At 38.0% G+C, this 21,957-nt stretch overlaps 2 protein-coding genes across 5 annotated transcripts in view; both read right to left on the bottom strand.

Annotated features, from left to right (window-relative positions):
- Positions 1-6,143, bottom strand: part of trim33 (tripartite motif containing 33) — an 83,214-nt gene extending 77,071 nt beyond the window's left edge. For all 4 annotated transcript variants that reach the window (XM_030138934.1, XM_030138933.1, XM_030138935.1 and 1 more), the window contains exon 1: positions 5,527-6,143. In XM_030138934.1, coding sequence (XP_029994794.1) covers positions 5,527-6,115 — 589 coding nt within the window. In that variant the 5' untranslated portion in view covers positions 6,116-6,143. The remainder of the gene's footprint in view (positions 1-5,526) is intronic.
- A 3,688-nt stretch (positions 6,144-9,831) lies between these two features.
- On the bottom strand, positions 9,832-21,144 carry bcas2 (BCAS2 pre-mRNA processing factor). Its single transcript, XM_030138940.1, has 7 exons — positions 20,976-21,144; positions 18,815-18,907; positions 18,642-18,712; positions 17,343-17,504; positions 10,953-11,003; positions 10,778-10,858; positions 9,832-10,685 (listed from the first exon to the last, which is right to left on the bottom strand). The coding sequence occupies exons 1-7, from the start codon at positions 21,066-21,068 to the stop codon at positions 10,559-10,561; spliced, it is 678 nt and encodes a 225-aa protein (XP_029994800.1). The 5' UTR covers positions 21,069-21,144; the 3' UTR covers positions 9,832-10,558.
- Positions 21,145-21,957: the final 813 nt, after the last annotated feature.

The following is a 21,957-nucleotide window of genomic DNA, read 5'->3' as shown; positions in this document are numbered from 1 at the left end:
CAAAACTAAATAAAACTAAACTATAATGAAAAATCCAAAACTATTACCCAAACTATCACCCAAAAATTACTCAAAAATCACCTAAAAATAACCTAAAAATTAACAACAACAAAAAAAAACCCCACCTAAAAATCACCCCAAAATCACCCAAAAAAAAATCACCCAAAAACCACTCTGGGATTTATGTGAATACGACAGAAGAAAAGATACGACAAAACTAAAATTAATACTAAAACTAAACTGAAACTAAGCATTTAGAAAAAATGAAAACTAATAAAAACTATCAAACCTGCTCTAAAAACAAATTCAAACGAGCTGAATTAGAGAAAAAAACAGTCTAAACTACATAAAACTAAACTAGAATGAAAAATCCAAAACTATTGGAAACTTGGCAGACACTGACCACCTCCCCCTCAGCTCATTTCCAAATTCGCAGTAGTTTTCAGAATCGTGCAGCAGGTGGAGTCGGACACATGGAGACACCGCTCAGCTTAAATGAACTACTCGTTTCCATGGTTTGTGTGGACATAAATCTAGTCTGTGCACTGTCTGCTTTACATTCATTTTACATTAAAAATGGGAAGTGCTAACGTCGTTCTGCGAACACACTGACAACACAGTGAAAGTCTGTGCCGCCACCACACGTATCCATGTTTAATTAGTATTTACCATCCTGGTGAAAGAATCAGCCGATGCTGTCCAAACCAATTGGTCTGTCTCCAATGGGAATGCCTGGTACGTCACAACCCATCCAACGAACCATCACAGCAACACCGCTTTATCACAGTGGTCGAAACGACACTAAAATACTTTGTAAATTATTCATGTGCTTGGCGGATTGTTCGCTATTCAAATAATTCACTAAATCACAGGTGTCAAACATGCGTCCCGGGACCAAATCTGCCCCCCCCCCCCCCCCCCCCCCCAAAGGTTCCATTGCGTCCCTGCAGGATGAAAGTGCATAAATGAACCTGAACAAATCCTTTTGGTTCATGTTCCACATACAGACCAATGGGATCGACAGTCAAAAGAACAACACAATTACCCATAAATAATGACAACGACAAATTTACTGTGAAAAATTATGTGGAAAAATTGGAGTGAAAAAAATAACATTACACTGTGAAAATATTTACATTTACAAAACTATCCTTTCACAGTAAAATGCAAAATAAATACATAAATGAACACACAGATGAACAACCTGAAATGTGCAGTTTGAACAATATTCTGCCTGTTACCAAATGTTTATGGAACACTGTGTGTAAATGTACACATAGAAATAATAAGTCCAGGCAGAATATTGTTAAAATTGCACTAACTTTTCTAATGAAATTTAAATTTTTTCAGGTTATTCACATATTTTTTGTAAAATGTAAATATTCTCATAATTTAATTAGGGGTTTTTTGTGCAAAAACAAAAAGAAAAACTTGGATTTGTCATTATTTATAGGTTATTCAGTCATTATTTTACTGGTCTGGCCTGCTGCAGATCTAATTGGGCTGAATATGGAACTGAACTAAAATGAGTTTGACAGCCCTGGTCTAAACAGTTCTTAACCCAGACCTACTGATGTTGGATTTTCAGGTCTATGCTAAGGGTCGACTGGAGCAGGAAAGAGCCAAAAACGGATTAACTGGTCAATATCAACCCCTGAAAACAGTGACACAGTCTAGAGTTAAAAAAACCACCATTAAAGGTTCTGACCTACTGGACAGACGACTATACACAGAACATCTAAGGCAGTGGTTTTCAACCATGGGGTTGGGACCCCATGTGGGGCTGTTAGAAAATATTGGTTCTGCAATATATCACGATATTTCATTTCACAATACTGTATAGATATTAACAAGTACTGTATCCATATTTTTAGGTATTTATTCAAATGCAGATATTGTGGAGGCTCATTTTTGTTTTTGTTTTTCTTTTCTGTTTCTATTTTATTTCTTCTTATTTCACACTCTTTTATTCAATAATGTTTGTTCCTTTGTTGGATTGAACTCCAATCCTGTTCTGATGTTAGTTGTGAACTAATAGAATCTGAACATTTGAACAGGATCTGAAACTGGAATGTCTGTAAAACAGAATTTCAGTTTGAACACAGTTTGAACATTTGCTGATAGAACATTAGATCCTGTTGGGATCAAATAAAAATGTGTTTAGGATTTGTGCAGATTTATGATGGAATTCAATTCTTCAAGGAAATAATCATTTTAAAAAGAAAAACAAACAAAAAATGGCCTTTTTAACAGTATCATGATATATCGTATCATGATCCTAGTATTGTGATTTGTATCGTATCACCAGAGTCTTGCCGATACACAGCCCTAATCACATGATCAAAAACAAATTCATTTTAGCAAAAAAAAAAAAGTCTCATAATGTCTGGGGTCAGCAGAAATGTGTGCTGTTAAAATGGGGTCAGGAGATAAAACAGGTTGGAACCAGTGATCTAAGTTCATCCAGAGGCACCACAGCTCTGAAAGGTCATACCTTTTATCTTGTGCCCACACATTATTATTTTCTATCAGTAAGTCAATTATCATATGTGCACGAGATAATTAACCTCACAGTCATTTAATTCCTACAATGTAATTAACTTGTTTGCATGAGATATGGGGAACTGGTTAATTGTTTTTTTCCTCTGAAAACATTATCTTGTGCATGTATGAACTCTGTGTGAAGGTTCTGTACAGTCGCAGAAGTCTCAATCACTGAACATCAAACTGTAAAGTAAATTAACAATTAGGCAACATCTGAGGCAGAAAAATGTAGGACATTCCTTTAACTGAGTTCAGTGGTTCCCAACCTTTTTTGGCTCGTGACCCCATTTGAACATCACAAATTTCTGGTGACCCCAGAGAGGTTTTTTTGCCAAAATTAGCGCTGCAACCGATTAATCGACTCAAAGTGATCCAAAAAAAAAATCATTCAACCACAGTTCTCCTGAATGACAGCTTTGTTTCCTTCATTTCTCTGCTGTTAAACACTGGTTCCACTGTTGTGTTTCACATGGACACTTATTGTGACGCACAAAGAAGCTTCAATTCAGGAAAACTGCAACAGAATATTTCCCTTCAGTCAATTCAAGTCGATTAATCGAATCGGGAATTTTTGCATTGGCTTCAAGCACCTAATCGATTAATCGGTTGCAGCTCTAGCCAAAATTAATTTGTTTTTGATGAAGCAATAGTTTGCTATACTTTGTTGAAAATATATGTTAATTTTAGATGAAATTTGGGCTATATAATGTACATTTTTATTAGTAAGTTTTAATTTTTTTTTTTATCAATTACTACAAATTTGAGGCGACCCCATTTGAATTCCAAGCGACCCTACATGGGATCCTGACCCCAAGGTTGAAAAACACTGACTTAACTGCTCCCAATCCCTTCTGTCAGTTGTTTGGTACAGTCTGTTGTCTCTCAAACTGATCAAATCTTGTGCCACAAACATCTTAAACCAGTGTACACATCTGAATGAAGGGGTTAAACAAGTGGTTCCCAACTGTTTTTTTGGCTCGTGACTCCATTTTAACATCACCAAATTTCTGGTGACCCCGGACATTCAAAACGGAGACTTTTTTTTTTTTGCTAAAATTAATTTGTTTTTGATCATGTAATAGTTTGCTATAACATGTTGAAAATAAACATTAATTTTAGATGACATTTAGGCTATACAATGTAAAATTTTATTAGTAAGTTTTAATTTTTTATCAATTACTACAAATTTCAAGTGACCCCATTTCAATTCCAGGCGACCCCAAGGTTGAAAAACACTGACTTAGTTCACTTGATTAGCCTGATAGTATCCATTATTCCCCATCAGAGACACTGTGTGCAGATGGAAACCGTTTATAAACCATCCCATCTGCACCGATGAACCAGTACAGCTGTCACAGTTCAGGTCTGTTGGTGGGACCAGTGGTCAGTGCTGCTCCAGTGGTCAGTGCTGCTCCAGTGGTCAGTGCTGCTCCACCAGAACCACAGTCTGATTTATACAAATACAAGTGGACTGAGCACAGGCGTCTGCTCTACCACTCAGGCCTCAGTCTCATTAATAATAATCAAACCACACACAAACCACTACTTATGACCCGTGGTGGGGTCCTGTTAGTCAGGTGGTGCCGCTGGTTGATGTAACTGACACTAACAAAAGGTATTAGCTGTAATTTGTTGGTTTACATTTTAATTAGTTTTTATTACTATTATTATTGTTTATTGTATATTATTTAGTTTTTTTTTGCACTATCCTTATGCATGTACACTTTTTCTGCAACAACTCTGTTCCTGCCTTGACTGTTGAATTTCCCTGTTGTGGGATCAATAAAGTCTAATCTAATTCAGTCTCGTTGAGTCTAGTCCAGTCTAATCTAATCTAGTCAAATGTAATTTAGTCTAGTCTAATCTTATCTTATTTTATCTAGTCTAATCTTATCTAGTCTAATATAATCTAGTCTAATCTTATCTAGTCAAATTTAATCTAATATAATTTAATCTAATCTCATGTAGTCTAATTTAATCTAATCTAATTTAATACAATCTAATGTAGTCTAATTTAATATAATCTAGTCTAATCTAATTTAATTTAGTCTAATCTAATGTAGTCTAATTTAATCTAATCTAGTCTAATCTAATTTAATCTAATCTAATATAGTCTAATTTAATATAATCTAGTCTAATCTAATTTAATTTAGTCTAATCTAATGTAGTCTAATTTAATCTAATTTAATTTAATCTAATCTAATGTAGTCTAATTTAATATAATCTAGTCTAATCTAATCTAATCTAATCTAATGTGGTCCAGTCTAATCTAATCTAGTCTAATTTAATGTAATCTAATGTAGTCTAGTTTAATGTAATCTAGTCTAATCTAATTTAATCTAATCTAATTGAGTCTAGTCTAATCTAATCTAGTCTAATTTAATCTAATGTAGTCTCATTTAATGTAATCTAGTCTAATCTAATTTAATCTAATCTAATTGAGTCTAGTCTAATCTAATCTAGTCTAATTTAATCTAATGTCGTCTCGTTTAATGTAATCTAGTCTAATCTAATTTAATCTAATCTAATTGAGTCTAGTCTAATTTAATAAATTTTTTGTTTCTTTTTTTAAAATGATTATTTCCTTGAAGAATTGAATTCCAGCAGAAAGCTGCCCAAACCCTAAACACATTTGTATTTGATCCCAACAGGATCTAATGTTCTATCACCAAATGTTCAAAGTGGGTTCTAAGTCGGTGCAGTTCTTACTGACCCCATCAGCTCCTTGCTGTCGGTCAAACTAACCCATGGCTGCAGTTTTTTCGGGGTTAGCTCTATGTTGTGGACATTAGCCGCTAATGTTAGCTCTATGTTGTGGACATTAGCCGCTAATGTTAGCTCTATGTTGTGGACATTAGCCGCTAATGTTAGCTCTATGTTGTGGACATTAGCCGCTAATGTTAGCTAACCTGACCGACAACAGGTGACACCGCGCACGGCGGAAGGTCCGGTCCGGTCCGGTCCCGGTCCAGCAGCACTTACCTATGTGAGTGTCCGTCTGTCCGTGAGGTCCGGGCACCTGGAGGCTGATCTGTCTCTCCGGCTGTGGGATACATTTGAGGCAGAAGGAGTGCAGACAGGGCAGAAGTTTGGGCTCACAGTCCCGGCTCTGCAGACTTTGTTTACACACTGCGCACGTATCCAATAAATTAATGGGAGCGGGGACCGGCGTGGCGGCGGCGGCCGGAGCCGTCGGAGGGGGGGACATCTCCGTACTCAGCCCGCCGACAGGAGGAGCGTCCCCCCCGGCACCGGCGGGTACGGCTTCGGTGGCCGCCGCGGGCTCCGCATTGGTGCCGGTGGTGTCCGTGGGACTGCCGCTGCCGTCGGCTTCTTCTTCTCCGCCCGCACCAGCGGTCCCGCCGCTAACGTCCCCTCCGTCGCTGGTGGGTGTCGGTGCTTTGTTATTATTATCACTGGACTCCGTTTCGTTTTCCTCCTCCTTTTTTGCTTCCACGACCGTTTCCGCAGTCTCGGATTTGTCGTCCGACGGCTCGGTATCTGTGGCTGAAGGCACTGAGTCCGAACTCACAGACGGATCCATATCCTCCTCGCCTTTGTTATCCGCCATCTTCCTTCCTCTTTGAACCGCTGCACGTCCTGCGTAACTTCTCGAACCAGTAGTACGTCTGATTGCGTCATGACGTCAGACTACACAGACTTTTTTTTTTTTTAACTAGAACATTTTTAATCCAGAGCTGATTGGATTTAGGACCACACAGGAAAAATAAAAACACATGTTACTACGAGAATAAAGTCAGAATATTACAACACTAAAGCCATAATATTAGGAGAATAAAGTTACAGTTTAAAACCAAAAAATCTTTTGTTTTTTTTACTTTATTTATAGAACTTATCAAATCCAAATCAAATCAAAGTTTATTTATATATAAACTTATATATATATATATATATATATATATATATATATATATATATATATATAAAATTTCTTTCTTTTTTATTTATTTATTTTTTAACTTTATAGAACTACAGAAGCATATTGCATCCACACAAAAAAATAAATTCGACTCTGCTTTTCTGAATTAACAAGATACTATTTTCTGAAAAAATCCATATTCGGCTCTGTTTTTACGAGATAGTGATCTCGTTAATTCAGAAAAACAGAGCCGATTTTATTTTTTGTGTGAATGCAATACGCTTCTGTACAATACAAATAAGACAGGCATACAGACAGTGCATTCTGGTACCGTCAAAGGAGGAAAGGAAATAAATAAATAAACTAAATCAGTCAATAACAATATAAACACCTAAAATGTTTCTAAAGTTCCAGGCCAGGCAACATATTCACACAATGTAAAAGAGGCTCCCATATATTGGAAAATGTATTGATAGTTGTTTATTTAGTTATTTATTATTTTTTCTAACATGATGTTAAGCATGATGTCTGTGATCCACTGATGGTGTGTTGGAGGTGATGAGTCCTTCCATTTGAAGAGAATGGGACGCTAGTAAAGAAGCAAAAAAAAAAAAAAAATCATAATTTAATGAAATTAATGTCGTACTTTTATGAGATTAAGGTCGTAACATTTTGAAAATCAATTTGTAGTAGTGCGAATAGTGTACAAACCCCAAATGAAAATATAACTCCACAAAATGCTCCAACTTCTCCATTATGCCGCAAGTGAGTACGACTTTATTCTTGTAAATGATGATATTTTTCCCACCTGTTTTTAAATTACGACATTATTCTCATAATATTATGGCTTCATTCTCATAAAATTATTACTGTTTTTGTATTCGACTTTATTCTCATAAAATTACAGGTTTTATCTTGATATTTGACAACTTTATTCTCGTAGTGACAAGTGTTTTTATTTTTCTATGTGGCCCTAATACACCGATATGGAAGTAAATCTGTGTCATCAGATTCTGAATTATAAAAGACATTGAATTTGTAGCACTGAATTTTTTTTGCACTGAAATTAAGTATCTGAATTTTTTTTGCACTGAAATTAAGTATCTGAACTTTTTTTGCACTGAAATTAAGAATCTGATTTTTTTTTCACCGAAATTAAATATCTGAAAAATTTTTTTGCACTCAAATTAAGTATCTGAATTTGTTTGTCTCTGAATTCAACTATGTTCATAAATTTAGAATTTAAAAAATTCAGATGCAAAAAACTGAGATATTTAATTTCAGTGCAAAAAAAAAAACAAAAAAACATCAGTGCTCGAAATTCAGTGTCTTACAATTCAAAATCTGATGACACAGATTTACTTCCGTTGTATATTCCACAGCTGATTTGAATTTGCCACTTTATTTATTTACACTTTAAATATCTACATGAATAAATCTCAGTCCTTGTTTGGTCAGTGCATCATTCACCACAGGCAGAGGATGGGGGGGCTGGTAACTGGCACATGGGGCTGGAAGTAAATCTGTTTCATCAGATTCTGAATTATAAAAGACATTGAATTTCGAGCACTGATTTTTTTTTTGCACTGAAATTAAGTATCTGAACTTTTTGCATCTGAATTTTTTTAATTCTGAATTTATGAACATAGCTGAATTCAGAGACAAACAAATTCAGATACTTAATTTCAGTGCAAAAAAAATTCAGTGCTACAAATTCAATGTCTTTTATAATTCAGAATCTGATGACACAGGTTTACTTCCATACAAATGACTAACTGAACATGTATTTAAATGAACAATCACAAAGTATCAGTGCACTAACTGGATTCAAAGGTATTCAGTGAGGAATAAGTCAGTGTTTTGCAGTTGAACAGATTCAGACACTGAGCTGCATCTGTTCAGTGTAATCAGAGAAACAGGACAGAGTGGACAAAGACAAACAGCTGACTGGAGCTGAGGACCACTGACGCAAAAACAAAGACACTGGAACCTTTAGGGGGGGGGGCCACGTTTGACACCCCTGGGTTTAACTAATATATGATGATTTTTGAACCCACTCAACAATATGTGACGCCTTCTTGTCGTATGTTTTGAATGAAGGAACGTTCATATTTTCACGGTGTCCTGAACATCTGCTTCACATTTGGTTCAGCTGTGTCCTGCTCTGAGTCTGGAACGGTTCGGCTGTTTGGACACTTCTACGGAAACACAAGAGTGAACACAACCACCTGTTTTCTCTGAAAGCCACGGTAGAACGGGGGTGGTGGTGGTGGTGGGGGGGGGGGTGCATCTGTAACTGATGGGGTGGGGGTGTATGTATCTGTAACACACACACACACACACACACACACACACAGTCTTATGTTGACCTGCACATGTGGTCGTTTTTCTGCTGCTGTGTATTTGTTCATGCAGTACCACATCTGTCCAGCAGTCACCGCCAAAGTGTTGTGGTCATAGCTGTGCCTGTAAGGACAAACGGGCTCCTGTTAGAACAGGAGGTCTGCTGGTGCTGCACAGGTCACCTGGAATATTCCAGACCTTCACATATGAAACCAACTGTTGGATCAAAGGAAATTCAAACAAACACGATGTGGGTGTCATCTTTGACCTGGCCATGTGTTTAGAGCACCACTCCAAACACCTGGTGAACAGCTGCTTCTTCCAACTCCACACCATCTCCAAACTCAGACCTATGGTGTCCATAAATGAACTTCAGATGATGGTTCACTCATTAGTGTCTTCTGTGTCAGACTACTGGAACAGTCTGTTCACAGGTTTGAACAGAAGGAGCTGTTCGTCCACAGTTTGACCCGCACAAACAGGACAGCCCACATCACTGCCGTTCTGAAACCACTCCACTGGCTCCATGTTCTAGGTGGGCTTCATTTTAAATTCTGCTGCTCACTTTCCAGGCTCTACATGTCCAGACCCTGCAGACACTACTGCCCTGATCCAGCCCCACAGCTGGACTCTGAGGTCTGCAGGGCAGAACCTGCTGATGGTTCCACACACCTGCTGATGGTTCCACACAGGCTGTCAGGTGTTAAAGCTGTGGCTCCTCTTGGTCTTTGGAAAGGCCTTCCTCTACACGTACGGTCCATGGACTCTGTAGACACTTTTAAAATCACCTCCAAACTCTCCTTTTCAAACAGGCTTTGGAATTTCCCAGCTGACTCAGAGCTGCTACAAACTGTTTGCACTTTATGTACAGTATTTATCATATTTTAACTGTTTTTTTTAAATTGTATTTTGTTGTGTTTTACTGGTATTTGAATGGTATTTTATTTGAACTGTTTATTTGTATTTTGCACTGTGAAGCACTTTGTGACTGTCTGTGAAAAGTGCTCGAGAAATAAAATGTACTTACTTAACCCAGAAAAGGCCCATCAGACCAGGAATTATAACAAATGTCGACTTTATTTAAAAGCCATAAAAAATTAACAGACATCAAACTGTTTACAGTGGATCCTACACACACTCTTCCACTCACAGTTCTCTCAAACACAGGCTGAAAAACCCATTCAAGTCAAACTTCACTCATTCATTCAATGTTATTTTGTCACAATCACAGAAAAAATGTGTCGTCACCAACTCAGATGAATGAGACAGATTTAAAAAAATTTAAAAAAAAAGTCCCAAGTAAAGTTAGGTTTAAAATCTGAATAGTGTGTCCTCTAGGGTCAGGTCCAACCATGGACATCTGGACATCTGGACCCTTCAACCACAGGTTTGACCCTCATTCTGAAAAACACACACTTCCTAATGATCAGTTTCCACGGTTACTGAAAATGAACGAACGTCTACCAGCTCAAATGTGCTCAGAGCTCTTCTGTGTGTCTTTGTTCATATTAAATCAATCAACAACTGTTTTTGACAAAAATGGACACTCATTTGACCCCCTAAGGACATTTTAGCTGAAATAAACTGTTGGTGTTCTGTCATCACGTGTTTCTCCATCAGTATAAACAGGACCTTGATGCTCGTGGGTCAGAACCTGCAGTAGAACCTGCACGTGAGATTTTCAGAATATGCCGTTTACACGTCCAAAGAATCACCAGAAAAACGGAAAATGTTGTTTACACGAAACTTCAAATGTCAAATTACATGTGAATAACAGAACCTCAATGTTCTCTAGAAGTCTTGTCGGATGTTCTCCTTGTTCTCGTCGCCCTGCTGCTGTCGGAGCTGACCCACTTCGTTCTCCAGTTGGACGATGGCTCTTTCGATCTCGTAGTTCTTGCTGACCAGAGACACCCAGCTGCAGGAGAACACATGACAGTTAGACGTTCTCACTGGTTCTACACACACAGAACATTGCGTTTATGTCCGTGAAACCTTTAAACTTCGTACTTGGACTCCAGCTCTCGCAGTTTAGCTCCTCCCGCCAACTGGTCATTCTTGCGCTGCCAATTTAAATCTTGAATTTGTTTCCTGTTTGCGAAAAAAAAATGACATTGTTTTAACACGAGAAAAACGGTTCATGAACGTCTTTTCCTAAACCGAAATGTTCCAGTTGATGTTTCACCTGAACTTCTGCAGTTCTTTTTGGGCCATCTCGATCATAAACGCCAAGTTACTGAAGAAAATGAGGGAAATGAGTTAGTATCGGCGACATCCAACAGTCCGATTAACAGTCTAGTCTGATTAACAGTCCGATTACCAGTCTAGTCCAATTAACAGTCTAGTCTGATTAATAGTCCGATTAACAGTCTAGTCCAATTAACAGTCCGATTACCAGTCTAGTCCAATTAACAGTCTGATTAACAGTCCAATTAACAGTCTAGTCTGATTAATAGTCCGATTAACAGTCTAGTCCAATTAACAGTCTGATTAACAGTCTAGTCCAATTAACAGTCTAGTCTGATTAATAGTCCGATTAACAGTCTAGTCCAATTAACAGTCTGATTAACAGTCTAGTCCAATTAACAGTCTAGTCTGATTAATAGTCCGATTAACAGTCTAGTCCAATTAACAGTCTGATTAACAGTCCGATTAACAGTCTAGTCCAATTAACAGTCTGATTAACAGTCTAGTCCAATTAGCAGTCTGATTAACAGTCCGATTAACAGTCTAGTCCAATTAACAGTCTAGTCTGATTAATAGTCCGATTAACAGTCTAGTCCAATTAACAGTCTGATTAACAGTCCGATTAACAGTCTAGTCCAATTAACAGTCCGATTACCAGTCTAGTCCAATTAACAGTCCGATTAACAGTCTAGTCCGATTAACAGTCTAGTCCGATTAACAGTCTAGTCTGATTAACAGTCTGATTAACAGTCTAGTCCAATTAACAGTCTGATTAACAGTCTAGTCCAATTAGCAGTCTAGTCTGATTAATAGTCCGATTAACAGTCTAGTCCAATTAACAGTCTGATTAACAGTCCGATTAACAGTCTAGTCCAATTAACAGTCTAGTCTGATTAATAGTCCGATTAACAGTCTAGTCCAATTAACAGTCTGATTAACAGTCTAGTCCGATTAACAGTCTGATTAACAGTCTAGTCCAATTAACAGTCTGATTAACAGTCCAATTAACAGTCTAGTCCAATTAACAGTCTAGTCTGATTAATAGTCTGATTAACAGTCTAGTCCAATTAACAGTCTGATTAACAGTCTAGTCCAATTAACAGTCTAGTCTGATTAATAGTCCGATTAACAGTCTAGTCCAATTAACAGTCTGATTAACAGTCTAGTCCAATTAACAGTCTAGTCTGATTAATAGTCCGATTAACAGTCTAGTCCAATTAACAGTCTGATTAACAGTCCGATTAACAGTCTAGTCCAATTAACAGTCTGATTAACAGTCTAGTCCAATTAGCAGTCTGATTAACAGTCCGATTAACAGTCTAGTCCAATTAACAGTCTAGTCTGATTAATAGTCCGATTAACAGTCTAGTCCAATTAACAGTCTGATTAACAGTCCGATTAACAGTCTAGTCCAATTAACAGTCCGATTACCAGTCTAGTCCAATTAACAGTCCGATTAACAGTCTAGTCCGATTAACAGTCTAGTCCGATTAACAGTCTAGTCCGATTAACAGTCCGATTACCAGTCTAGTCCAATTAACAGTCTGATTAACAGTCCAATTAACAGTCTAGTCCAATTAACAGTCTAGTCTGATTAATAGTCCGATTAACAGTCTAGTCCAATTAACAGTCTGATTAACAGTCTAGTCCAATTAACAGTCTAGTCTGATTAATAGTCCGATTAACAGTCTAGTCCAATTAACAGTCTGATTAACAGTCTAGTCCAATTAACAGTCTAGTCTGATTAATAGTCCGATTAACAGTCTAGTCCAATTAACAGTCTAGTCTGATTAATAGTCCGATTAACAGTCTAGTCCAATTAACAGTCTGATTAACAGTCCGATTAACAGTCTAGTCCAATTAACAGTCTGATTAACAGTCTAGTCCAATTAGCAGTCTGATTAACAGTCCGATTAACAGTCTAGTCCAATTAACAGTCTAGTCTGATTAATAGTCCGATTAACAGTCTAGTCCAATTAACAGTCTGATTAACAGTCCGATTAACAGTCTAGTCCAATTAACAGTCCGATTACCAGTCTAGTCCAATTAACAGTCCGATTAACAGTCTAGTCCAATTAACAGTCTAGTCCGATTAACAGTCTAGTCCGATTAACAGTCTAGTCCGATTAACAGTCTAGTCTGATTAACAGTCTGATTAACAGTCTAGTCCAATTAACAGTCTGATTAACAGTCTAGTCCAATTAGCAGTCTAGTCTGATTAATAGTCCGATTAACAGTCTAGTCCAATTAACAGTCTGATTAACAGTCTAGTCCGATTAACAGTCTAGTCTGATTAACAGTCTGATTAACAGTCTAGTCCAATTAACAGTCTGATTAACAGTCCAATTAACAGTCTAGTCCAATTAACAGTCTAGTCTGATTAATAGTCCGATTAACAGTCTAGTCCAATTAACAGTCTGATTAACAGTCTAGTCCAATTAACAGTCTAGTCTGATTAATAGTCCGATTAACAGTCTAGTCCAATTAACAGTCTGATTAACAGTCTAGTCCAATTAACAGTCTAGTCTGATTAATAGTCCGATTAACAGTCTAGTCCAATTAACAGTCTGATTAACAGTCCGATTAACAGTCTAGTCCAATTAACAGTCTGATTAACAGTCTAGTCCAATTAGCAGTCTGATTAACAGTCCGATTAACAGTCTAGTCCAATTAACAGTCTAGTCTGATTAATAGTCCGATTAACAGTCTAGTCCAATTAACAGTCTGATTAACAGTCCGATTAACAGTCTAGTCCAATTAACAGTCCGATTACCAGTCTAGTCCAATTAACAGTCCGATTAACAGTCTAGTCCGATTAACAGTCTAGTCTGATTAACAGTCTGATTAACAGTCTAGTCCAATTAACAGTCTGATTAACAGTCCAATTAACAGTCTAGTCCAATTAACAGTCTAGTCTGATTAATAGTCCGATTAACAGTCTAGTCCAATTAACAGTCTGATTAACAGTCTAGTCCAATTAACAGTCTAGTCTGATTAATAGTCCGATTAACAGTCTAGTCCAATTAACAGTCTGATTAACAGTCTAGTCCAATTAACAGTCTAGTCTGATTAATAGTCCGATTAACAGTCTAGTCCAATTAACAGTCTGATTAACAGTCCGATTAACAGTCTAGTCCAATTAACAGTCTAGTCTGATTAATAGTCCGATTAACAGTCTAGTCCAATTAACAGTCTGATTAACAGTCTAGTCCGATTAACAGTCTAGTCTGATTAACAGTCTGATTAACAGTCTAGTCCAATTAACAGTCTGATTAACAGTCTAGTCCAATTAGCAGTCTGATTACCAGTCTAGTCCGATTAACAGTCTAGTCCGATTAACAGTCTAGTCTGATTAACAGTCTGATTAACAGTCTAGTCCAATTAACAGTCTGATTAACAGTCTAGTCCAATTAGCAGTCTAGTCTGATTAATAGTCCGATTAACAGTCTAGTCCAATTAACAGTCTGATTAACAGTCCGATTAACAGTCTAGTCCAATTAACAGTCTAGTCTGATTAATAGTCCGATTAACAGTCTAGTCCAATTAACAGTCTGATTAACAGTCTAGTCCGATTAACAGTCTAGTCTGATTAACAGTCTGATTAACAGTCTAGTCCAATTAACAGTCTGATTAACAGTCTAGTCCAATTAGCAGTCTGATTAACAGTCCGATTAACAGTCTAGTCCAATTAACAGTCCGATTAACAGTCTAGTCCAATTAACAGTCTAGTCTGAATAACAGTCCGATTAACAGTCTAGTCCAATTAACAGTCCGATTAACAGTCTAGTCCGATTAACAGTCTAGTCTGATTAACAGTCTGATTACCAGTCTAGTCCAACTAACAGTCCGATTAACAGTCTAGTCCAATTAACAGTCTAGTCTGATTAACAGTCCGATTAACAGTCTAGTCCAATTAACAGTCTAGTCTGATTAACAGTCCGATTACCAGTCTAGTCCAATTAACAGTCCGATTAACAGTCTAGTCCAATTAACAGTCTAGTCTGATTAACAGTCCGATTACCAGTCTAGTCCAATTAACAGTCTGATTAACAGTCCGATTAACAGTCTAGTCCAATTAACAGTCTAGTCCGATTAACAGTCCGATTAACAGTCCGATTAACAGTCTAGTCCAATTAACAGTCTGATTAACAGTCTAGTCCAATTAGCAGTCTGATTAACAGTCCGATTAACAGTCTAGTCCAATTAACAGTCCGATTACCAGTCTAGTCCAATTAACAGTCTGATTAACAGTCCGATTAACAGTCTAGTCCAATTAACAGTCCGATTACCAGTCTAGTCCAATTAACAGTCCGATTAACAGTCTAGTCCGATTAACAGTCTAGTCTGATTAACAGTCTGATTACCAGTCTAGTCCAATTAACAGTCCGATTAACAGTCTAGTCCAATTAACAGTCTAGTCTGATTAACAGTCCGATTAACAGTCTAGTCCAATTAACAGTCTAGTCTGATTAACAGTCCGATTAACAGTCTAGTCCAATTAACAGTCTAGTCTGATTAACAGTCCGATTACCAGTCTAGTCCAATTAACAGTCTGATTAACAGTCCGATTAACAGTCTAGTCCAATTAACAGTCTAGTCCGATTAACAGTCCGATTACCAGTCTAGTCCGATTAACAGTCCGATTAACAGTCTAGTCCGATTAACAGTCTAGTCTGATTAACAGTCTGATTACCAGTCTAGTCCGATTAACAGTCTGATTAACAGTCTAGTCCAATTAACAGTCTGATTAACAGTCCGATTAACAGTCTAGTCCAATTAACAGTCTAGTCTGATTAACAGTCTGATTACCAGTCTAGTCCAATTAACAGTCTAGTCTGATTAACAGTCCGATTACTGATTAAGATTACTGATTAAGAGTTTGATTACCAGTCTAGTCCGATTAACAGTCTGATTAACAGTCTAGTCCGATTAACAGTCTGATTAACAGTCTAGTCTGATTAACAGTCTGATTAACAGTCTAGTCCGATTAACAGTCTGATTAACAGTCTAGTCCGATTAACAGTCTGATTACCAGTCTAGTCTGATTAACAGTCTGATTACCAGTCCAGTCTGATTAACAGTCTGATTACCAGTCTAGTCTGATTAACAGTCTGATTACCAGTCTAGTCTGATTAACAGTCTAATTAACAGTCTAGTCTGATTACCAGTCTGATTACCAGTCTAGTCTGATTAACAGTCTGATTACCAGTGTAGTCTGATTAACAGTCTGATTAACAGTTTGATTACCAGTCTAGTCTGATTAACAGTCTGATTACCAGTGTAGTCTGATTAACAGTCTGATTAACAGTCTGATTAACAGTCTAGTCCGATTAACAGTCTGATTACCAGTCTAGTCTGATTAACAGTCTGATTACCAGTCCAGTCTGATTAACAGTCTGATTACCAGTCTAGTCTGATTAACAGTCTGATTACCAGTCTAGTCTGATTAACAGTCTAATTAACAGTCTAGTCTGATTACCAGTCTGATTACCAGTCTAGTCTGATTAACAGTCTGATTACCAGTGTAGTCTGATTAACAGTCTGATTAACAGTTTGATTACCAGTCTAGTCTGATTAACAGTCTGATTAAGAGTTTGATTACCAGTCTAGTCTGATTAACAGTCTGATTAAGAGTCTGATTACCAGTCTAGTCTGATTAACAGTCTGATTACCAGTCTAGTCTGATTAACAGTCTGATTAACAGTCTAGTCTGATTAACAGTCTGATTAACAGTCTGATTAACAGTCTAGTCTGATTAACAGTCTGATTAACAGTCTGATTAACAGTCTAGTCTGATTAACAGTCTGATTAACAGTCTGATTAACAGTCTAGTCTGATTAACAGTCTGATTAACAGTCTGATTAACAGTCTAGTCTGATTAACAGTCTGATTAACAGTCTGATTAACAGTCTGATTAACAGTCTAGTCTGATTAACAGTCTGATTAACAGTCTAGTCTGATTAACAGTCTGATTAACAGTCTAGTCTGATTAACAATCTGATTAACAGTCTGATTAACAGTCTAGTCTGATTAACAGTCTAGTCTGATTAACAGTCTGATTAACAGTCTGATTAACAGTCTAGTCTGATTAACAGTCTGATTAACAGTCTGATTAACAGTCTAGTCTGATTAACAGTCTGATTAACAGTCTGATTAACAGTCTAGTCTGATTAACAGTCTGATTAACAGTCTAGTCTGATTAACAGTCTGATTAACAGTCTAGTCTGATTAACAGTCTGATTAACAGTCTGATTAACAGTCTAGTCTGATTAACAATCTGATTAACAGTCTGATTAACAGTCTAGTCTGATTAACAGTCTGATTAACAGTCTAGTCTGATTAATGGTCCAATTAACAGTCCCATTCCCATTCCCAGTCTGTGACCTACTCGTTGTAGACCTTCCATGCATTGGTTCCGTACTGGGACATGAGTTCTAGGTTCTCGATGCGGACCGCCTGGTGTTCCAGCTGGGCCATGGAGTTGTTCACACACTCCTGCCACGCCGTGATGTCGTTCTTCTGCCCTGACGAGGGCGCCGGCAACTCATACCTGTAACACAAAGGACACGACTGAATGTTCCAGGAAATAGACCAGACCCACAGAGGGAGGGGTCTGAGTGGAACACACCTCCATGGGGGGGGGGGGCTTGTCTTCTGCTCTACAGACTCCAGCCCAAACCTTCATGTCCATCCTTAGACCACCTGAGTGGATCAGTACGTCTGCTTTCACATGTTTGGAGAACAGGTTTTTCTGCCACTGAGACAAAGTCCTGAAAACTGAACATGAACTCCTGGTTTCCATAGTAACGACTTCAGAGCAGGAACAGTCTGTAGGATCAAATGGTCCAGTCCAACAGGTTCTGAAGAACCTTCTGCTGGACAAACCACTGACATCAGAAAAGTCAGAGCAGAGGTGGACCCAGGTGGACCCAGGTGGACCTGGGCTTCATTCAGAGGTGGACCCATGGGTCTGGTCATGGGTCTAATGTACGCAGGCACAGGCAGGTGCTGGTTTTGGACCCGTGCAGGACTCTGATGGCTGTTCAGTCTAAAGCTGCTTCTCTGTCTGCTGTCTCTCACAGAGGGGCGGGGCTTCCACATGCTGCGTGCTCACATGTATGTTGAGCGAGCGAGCGAGAACTCAATCAAACCAAACTCCTGCGGTGGGCGGACTGTCCCATCCAGGACGGACTGAACAGGACCCAGTTTTCCCTTTAACTGACACTGACTAAACTGTGGACACTACTGTGAACACAGTCTGGGGTTTAGGACACTGACCCAAATCAAAAAACTGAACTGACCTGACACTTTCACATCACAGATCGTCTCAAACACATTTTCAGAACAATCATACACACCCCTGTTTGGGAGGACATTTCAGTTCCATCTGCATTCTGCTCGTCCTCTGGCAGACACTGGAGGTGTGGAGTTACTGAACACATGGAATAACAGCTCTGAGTCCTACATACAGAACGAAATCTAGTGTTCTATCTTGTATGACTGACTTAAAACTGAAATATTTATGCACCTCAGAAAAAGATATCCATTAAACCACAGTACTTCAAGCCCAGACTTTTGTTGTCCATGTTACCAAACAGTTCAAACTCCTGACTCCCACCCTGTGTTTGTGCAGGTTTAACTGTTGAACTGCTGTTCATGTGGCAGTAGATGTGTGCCAGCTGTTTACCTCTTCATGCTCAGCAGATCCATGGGCTGACGAGCCGCCAGACGCTCAAATTCATTCCTCATTATTTCAGTCTGAAGAGCGAGAAAATAAAATAAATAAAACCACAAGAGGAGAGTTCATGAGTAGGAAGTGCAGACTGGTACGATGTGGTGACTGAGGTCAGAGGAACTCACTTCAAAAGCAGAGAAGTCTGGTGTGGGTAAGTAGCTCAGGTAGTTCTTGGTGGGTCGGTACCTTCTGGTCTCCTCCTCCACCAAGGCTGCAGCCTGGACAAAGACGAAGACAAAGACAAAAAAGACAAAGAAAAAAAAAGACAAGGACAAAGAAGAAGACAAGGACAGTTTCAGTCAGAGGAACAGAACAGCTCCTCCAGTGTTTTCTTATGGTCAGTTGGATGTAGGGATGGAACCATATGAACATTTCAGATCACAGTCATTGTGACCAAAATTATCACAGTTATCATTATTATTGTGGTATTGTTGAAATTATGCTCAAAAATGTTCAAAAAGTACACACACTGAAATAATTTAACCAAGTTGTATTTTGAAAAAACACAACAAAAAAACCCCAAATAAAATAATTTTCATAATGTCCCTTCTGTGTCAGAAACATTCCAATATTAACCCTTAGTGGTCTGAGTCTATTCTGTCTGTTTTTCAGTCCTTTTGATTTGGCCTTTATATACTATAGAAACAAATGTTTACTATACCCATGTTTGGGATCTGTTTTTTCAGCACAACGTCATCTAGATCATCTGTCTGTTATTTTTTCACTTTCACCTACTATAAAAACACAAAAGGACAAAAAACACAAAAAATATATAAAATCTGATTTGAAAAATGTGTATAATTTATTGCATAAATAACACACAGATGTTTAACAAACCCTTTCAAAGACTTTAAAAGTGAATATTGGTTCCAAATATTAGGTATAGAAAATTAAAATTGTAATAAATTAAAACTATACTCAAATATTTGACATAAAAGCAGATCTGTACATAGGCAGTTTTTCCCCTAAAAGTGCAGTAATCAAACACGGTTATGATGAGAATTAGAAATTAAACGCTAATACTAACTGCAGTTTATCGTTACACTGGTAATCGTTACGTCCCTATGTTGGACTTCACCTTCAGAGACACTGACACTAATAAGAGTTTCATCAAAATCACCAATTATGACGCCTCCGTCGTCTCCATCAAAGTCCAACACATGGAGATTTATTTCCTCCTTCGTAGAGACCACAATAAACCTGAGCCGTTTCCATGGCAACATGATGGTATAATGAAAGGGGACACTCCATATATATATATATATATATATATATATATAGACATACTACTGATTATTTTATTTAGTTTAGATTTTTTATTTTACATTAAAGTTTCTTGTTAATTAGCTTTTATTTGTTTCTGTCCAACCAACACTGAAAAGGCTGTTTGTATGTTGAAGCTCTACTTTTAGCTCAGTTTGTGTCTCTGCAGCTCAGTTTAACCCTTTCAGAACACAGGGGACACATTCAGAACACACACCAATATATTTAACAGGTACTTCACACAAGTCATGATATGTCCAATATTTGACCAAAAACAAATGACAAAGTTTACCCATGAATTCTCCCTATTACTGCCGCCTTATATGGAAGTAAATCTGTGTCATCTGATTTTGAATTCTAAAAGACATTGAATTTCTAGCACTGAATTTTTTTTTTTTTTTTTTTGCACTGAAATTAAGTATCTGAATTTTTTGCATCTGAGTTTTTTTTTTATTCTAAATGTATTAACATAGTTGAATTCAAAGACAAACAAATCCACATATTTAACTTCAGTGCAAAAAAAAATTCAGTGGTAAAAATTCAATGTCTTTTTAATTCAAATCTGATGACTTCCATTTACCTCCATAGACTTTATGTGAACTACTTTTGTTTCCATTTCTTTTCCATCAGGCGCACATTGGGCTACTAATAATGTCTAAAGGCTAAATAAACTGATAGTATTTAAACAAAACACTATTAGACTAAACTAAACTAAATGACATGGCAGACTGAGTGGACACTAATCCAGTTACAGTAGAATATACAGGCTCCATGTACAGGTTCAACTGCCCAGTTTAGTTGGACTGAAGCGTCCAGGCGGCCTGCTCCATTCAGACTGAGCACACTTAGCATATTAGCACACTTAGCATATCAGCACACTTAGCATATCAGCACACTTAGCATATTAGCACACTTAGCATATTAGCACACTTAGCATATCAGCACACTTAGCATATTAGCACACTTAGCATGCTTAGCTAACATGCGGTGTTCAGCTCCGACACTTCCGGTCCTTTCACTCACCGCTTCTCGGACTCCGGCTGCATCGTATCCTTGGTCAAAGTACGGCAGAGCATCTACGAACACTTCACCTGCTACTGAAGCCGTTCCGGCCATCTGAGTGAAGGAAGTAGTTGAACTGGAGCAGTTTTCACGGCCCTCTCTGATTCTGCGCGTCCACAGCCGACAGTCCTCCAAGTTCTTCTTCTACTACTTCTACCTCTGTTTGCGGATCACAACCAGCCTTAAGAGGTGCAGAGGTGCATACTGCCACCTACTGGACTGGAGTGTGTAACACACACACACACACACACACACAGGTGTTTTCATGAACTATCAGGACATGTGACAGGACCAGGACATGTGGGTCCTCCAGCCTGGCAGTCAGAGGCAGTGTTCCTACACCACTGACACATCCACCTGGTCAGAGTTTGGCCAGGGTAATATTTTAGTCATTCCTGAAGTAAATGCTCCTTGTGGGGACATTGTCAGGTTTATGTGACTTTTAAGGGCCTCAACATCACACTGATATTTCAGGTTTAGGTGAATTATTAAACCCATAGAATCACAGAATTTTCAAGTTTGTATGACCTGTGAAGACCTGTATGTTAGCTATGCTCCTTTAACATATGTTTCAAAAGTCCATTCCTAGGTATACAATAGTCACACTTGTGAGTTAAATAGCCTGAGAGAGAAGGATCTGAAATGTAGAATCAAAACAACACAGAACAGCTGTAATCAAAAAACAGGACCAGTGTCCCTGTATCTTAGCGTCCAAATTCAGAGCTTAGGTAAATGTATCCAGATCCATTTCTTCTGCCCCAGTTCTGTGTATTTATTCTATTACAGAAATAGTCCATGTTTTGCTCATATTCAATCAGATCTGTAAAAAAATTCAAATTCACACTTGATATCATTGATACTGATTTATTGGATCAATCCACTTCCTATCTGTTAGAATGGGAACATTTTTCAAAGTTGCACCAAATCCAGAATCAGATCCAGA

The sequence above is a fragment of the Sphaeramia orbicularis genome, chromosome 7 (genome assembly GCF_902148855.1).
Source record: "Sphaeramia orbicularis chromosome 7, fSphaOr1.1, whole genome shotgun sequence".
NCBI classification, from domain to species: domain Eukaryota; kingdom Metazoa; phylum Chordata; class Actinopteri; order Kurtiformes; family Apogonidae; genus Sphaeramia; species Sphaeramia orbicularis.
This window is presented reverse-complemented; position numbering and strand designations above follow the sequence as displayed.

Coding starts and splice junctions, on each gene's coding strand:
- bcas2 (XM_030138940.1), bottom strand. CDS start 21,068: ATGGCCGGAACGGCTTCAGTAGCAGGTGAAGTGTTCGTAGATGCTCTG. Junction 18,908..20,975: donor CAGCCGGAGTCCGAGAAGCG/GTGAGTGAAAGG, acceptor GTCTTTGTCCAG/GCTGCAGCCTTGGTGGAGGA. Junction 18,713..18,814: donor CAGACTTCTCTGCTTTTGAA/GTGAGTTCCTCT, acceptor CTCGCTCTTCAG/ACTGAAATAATGAGGAATGA.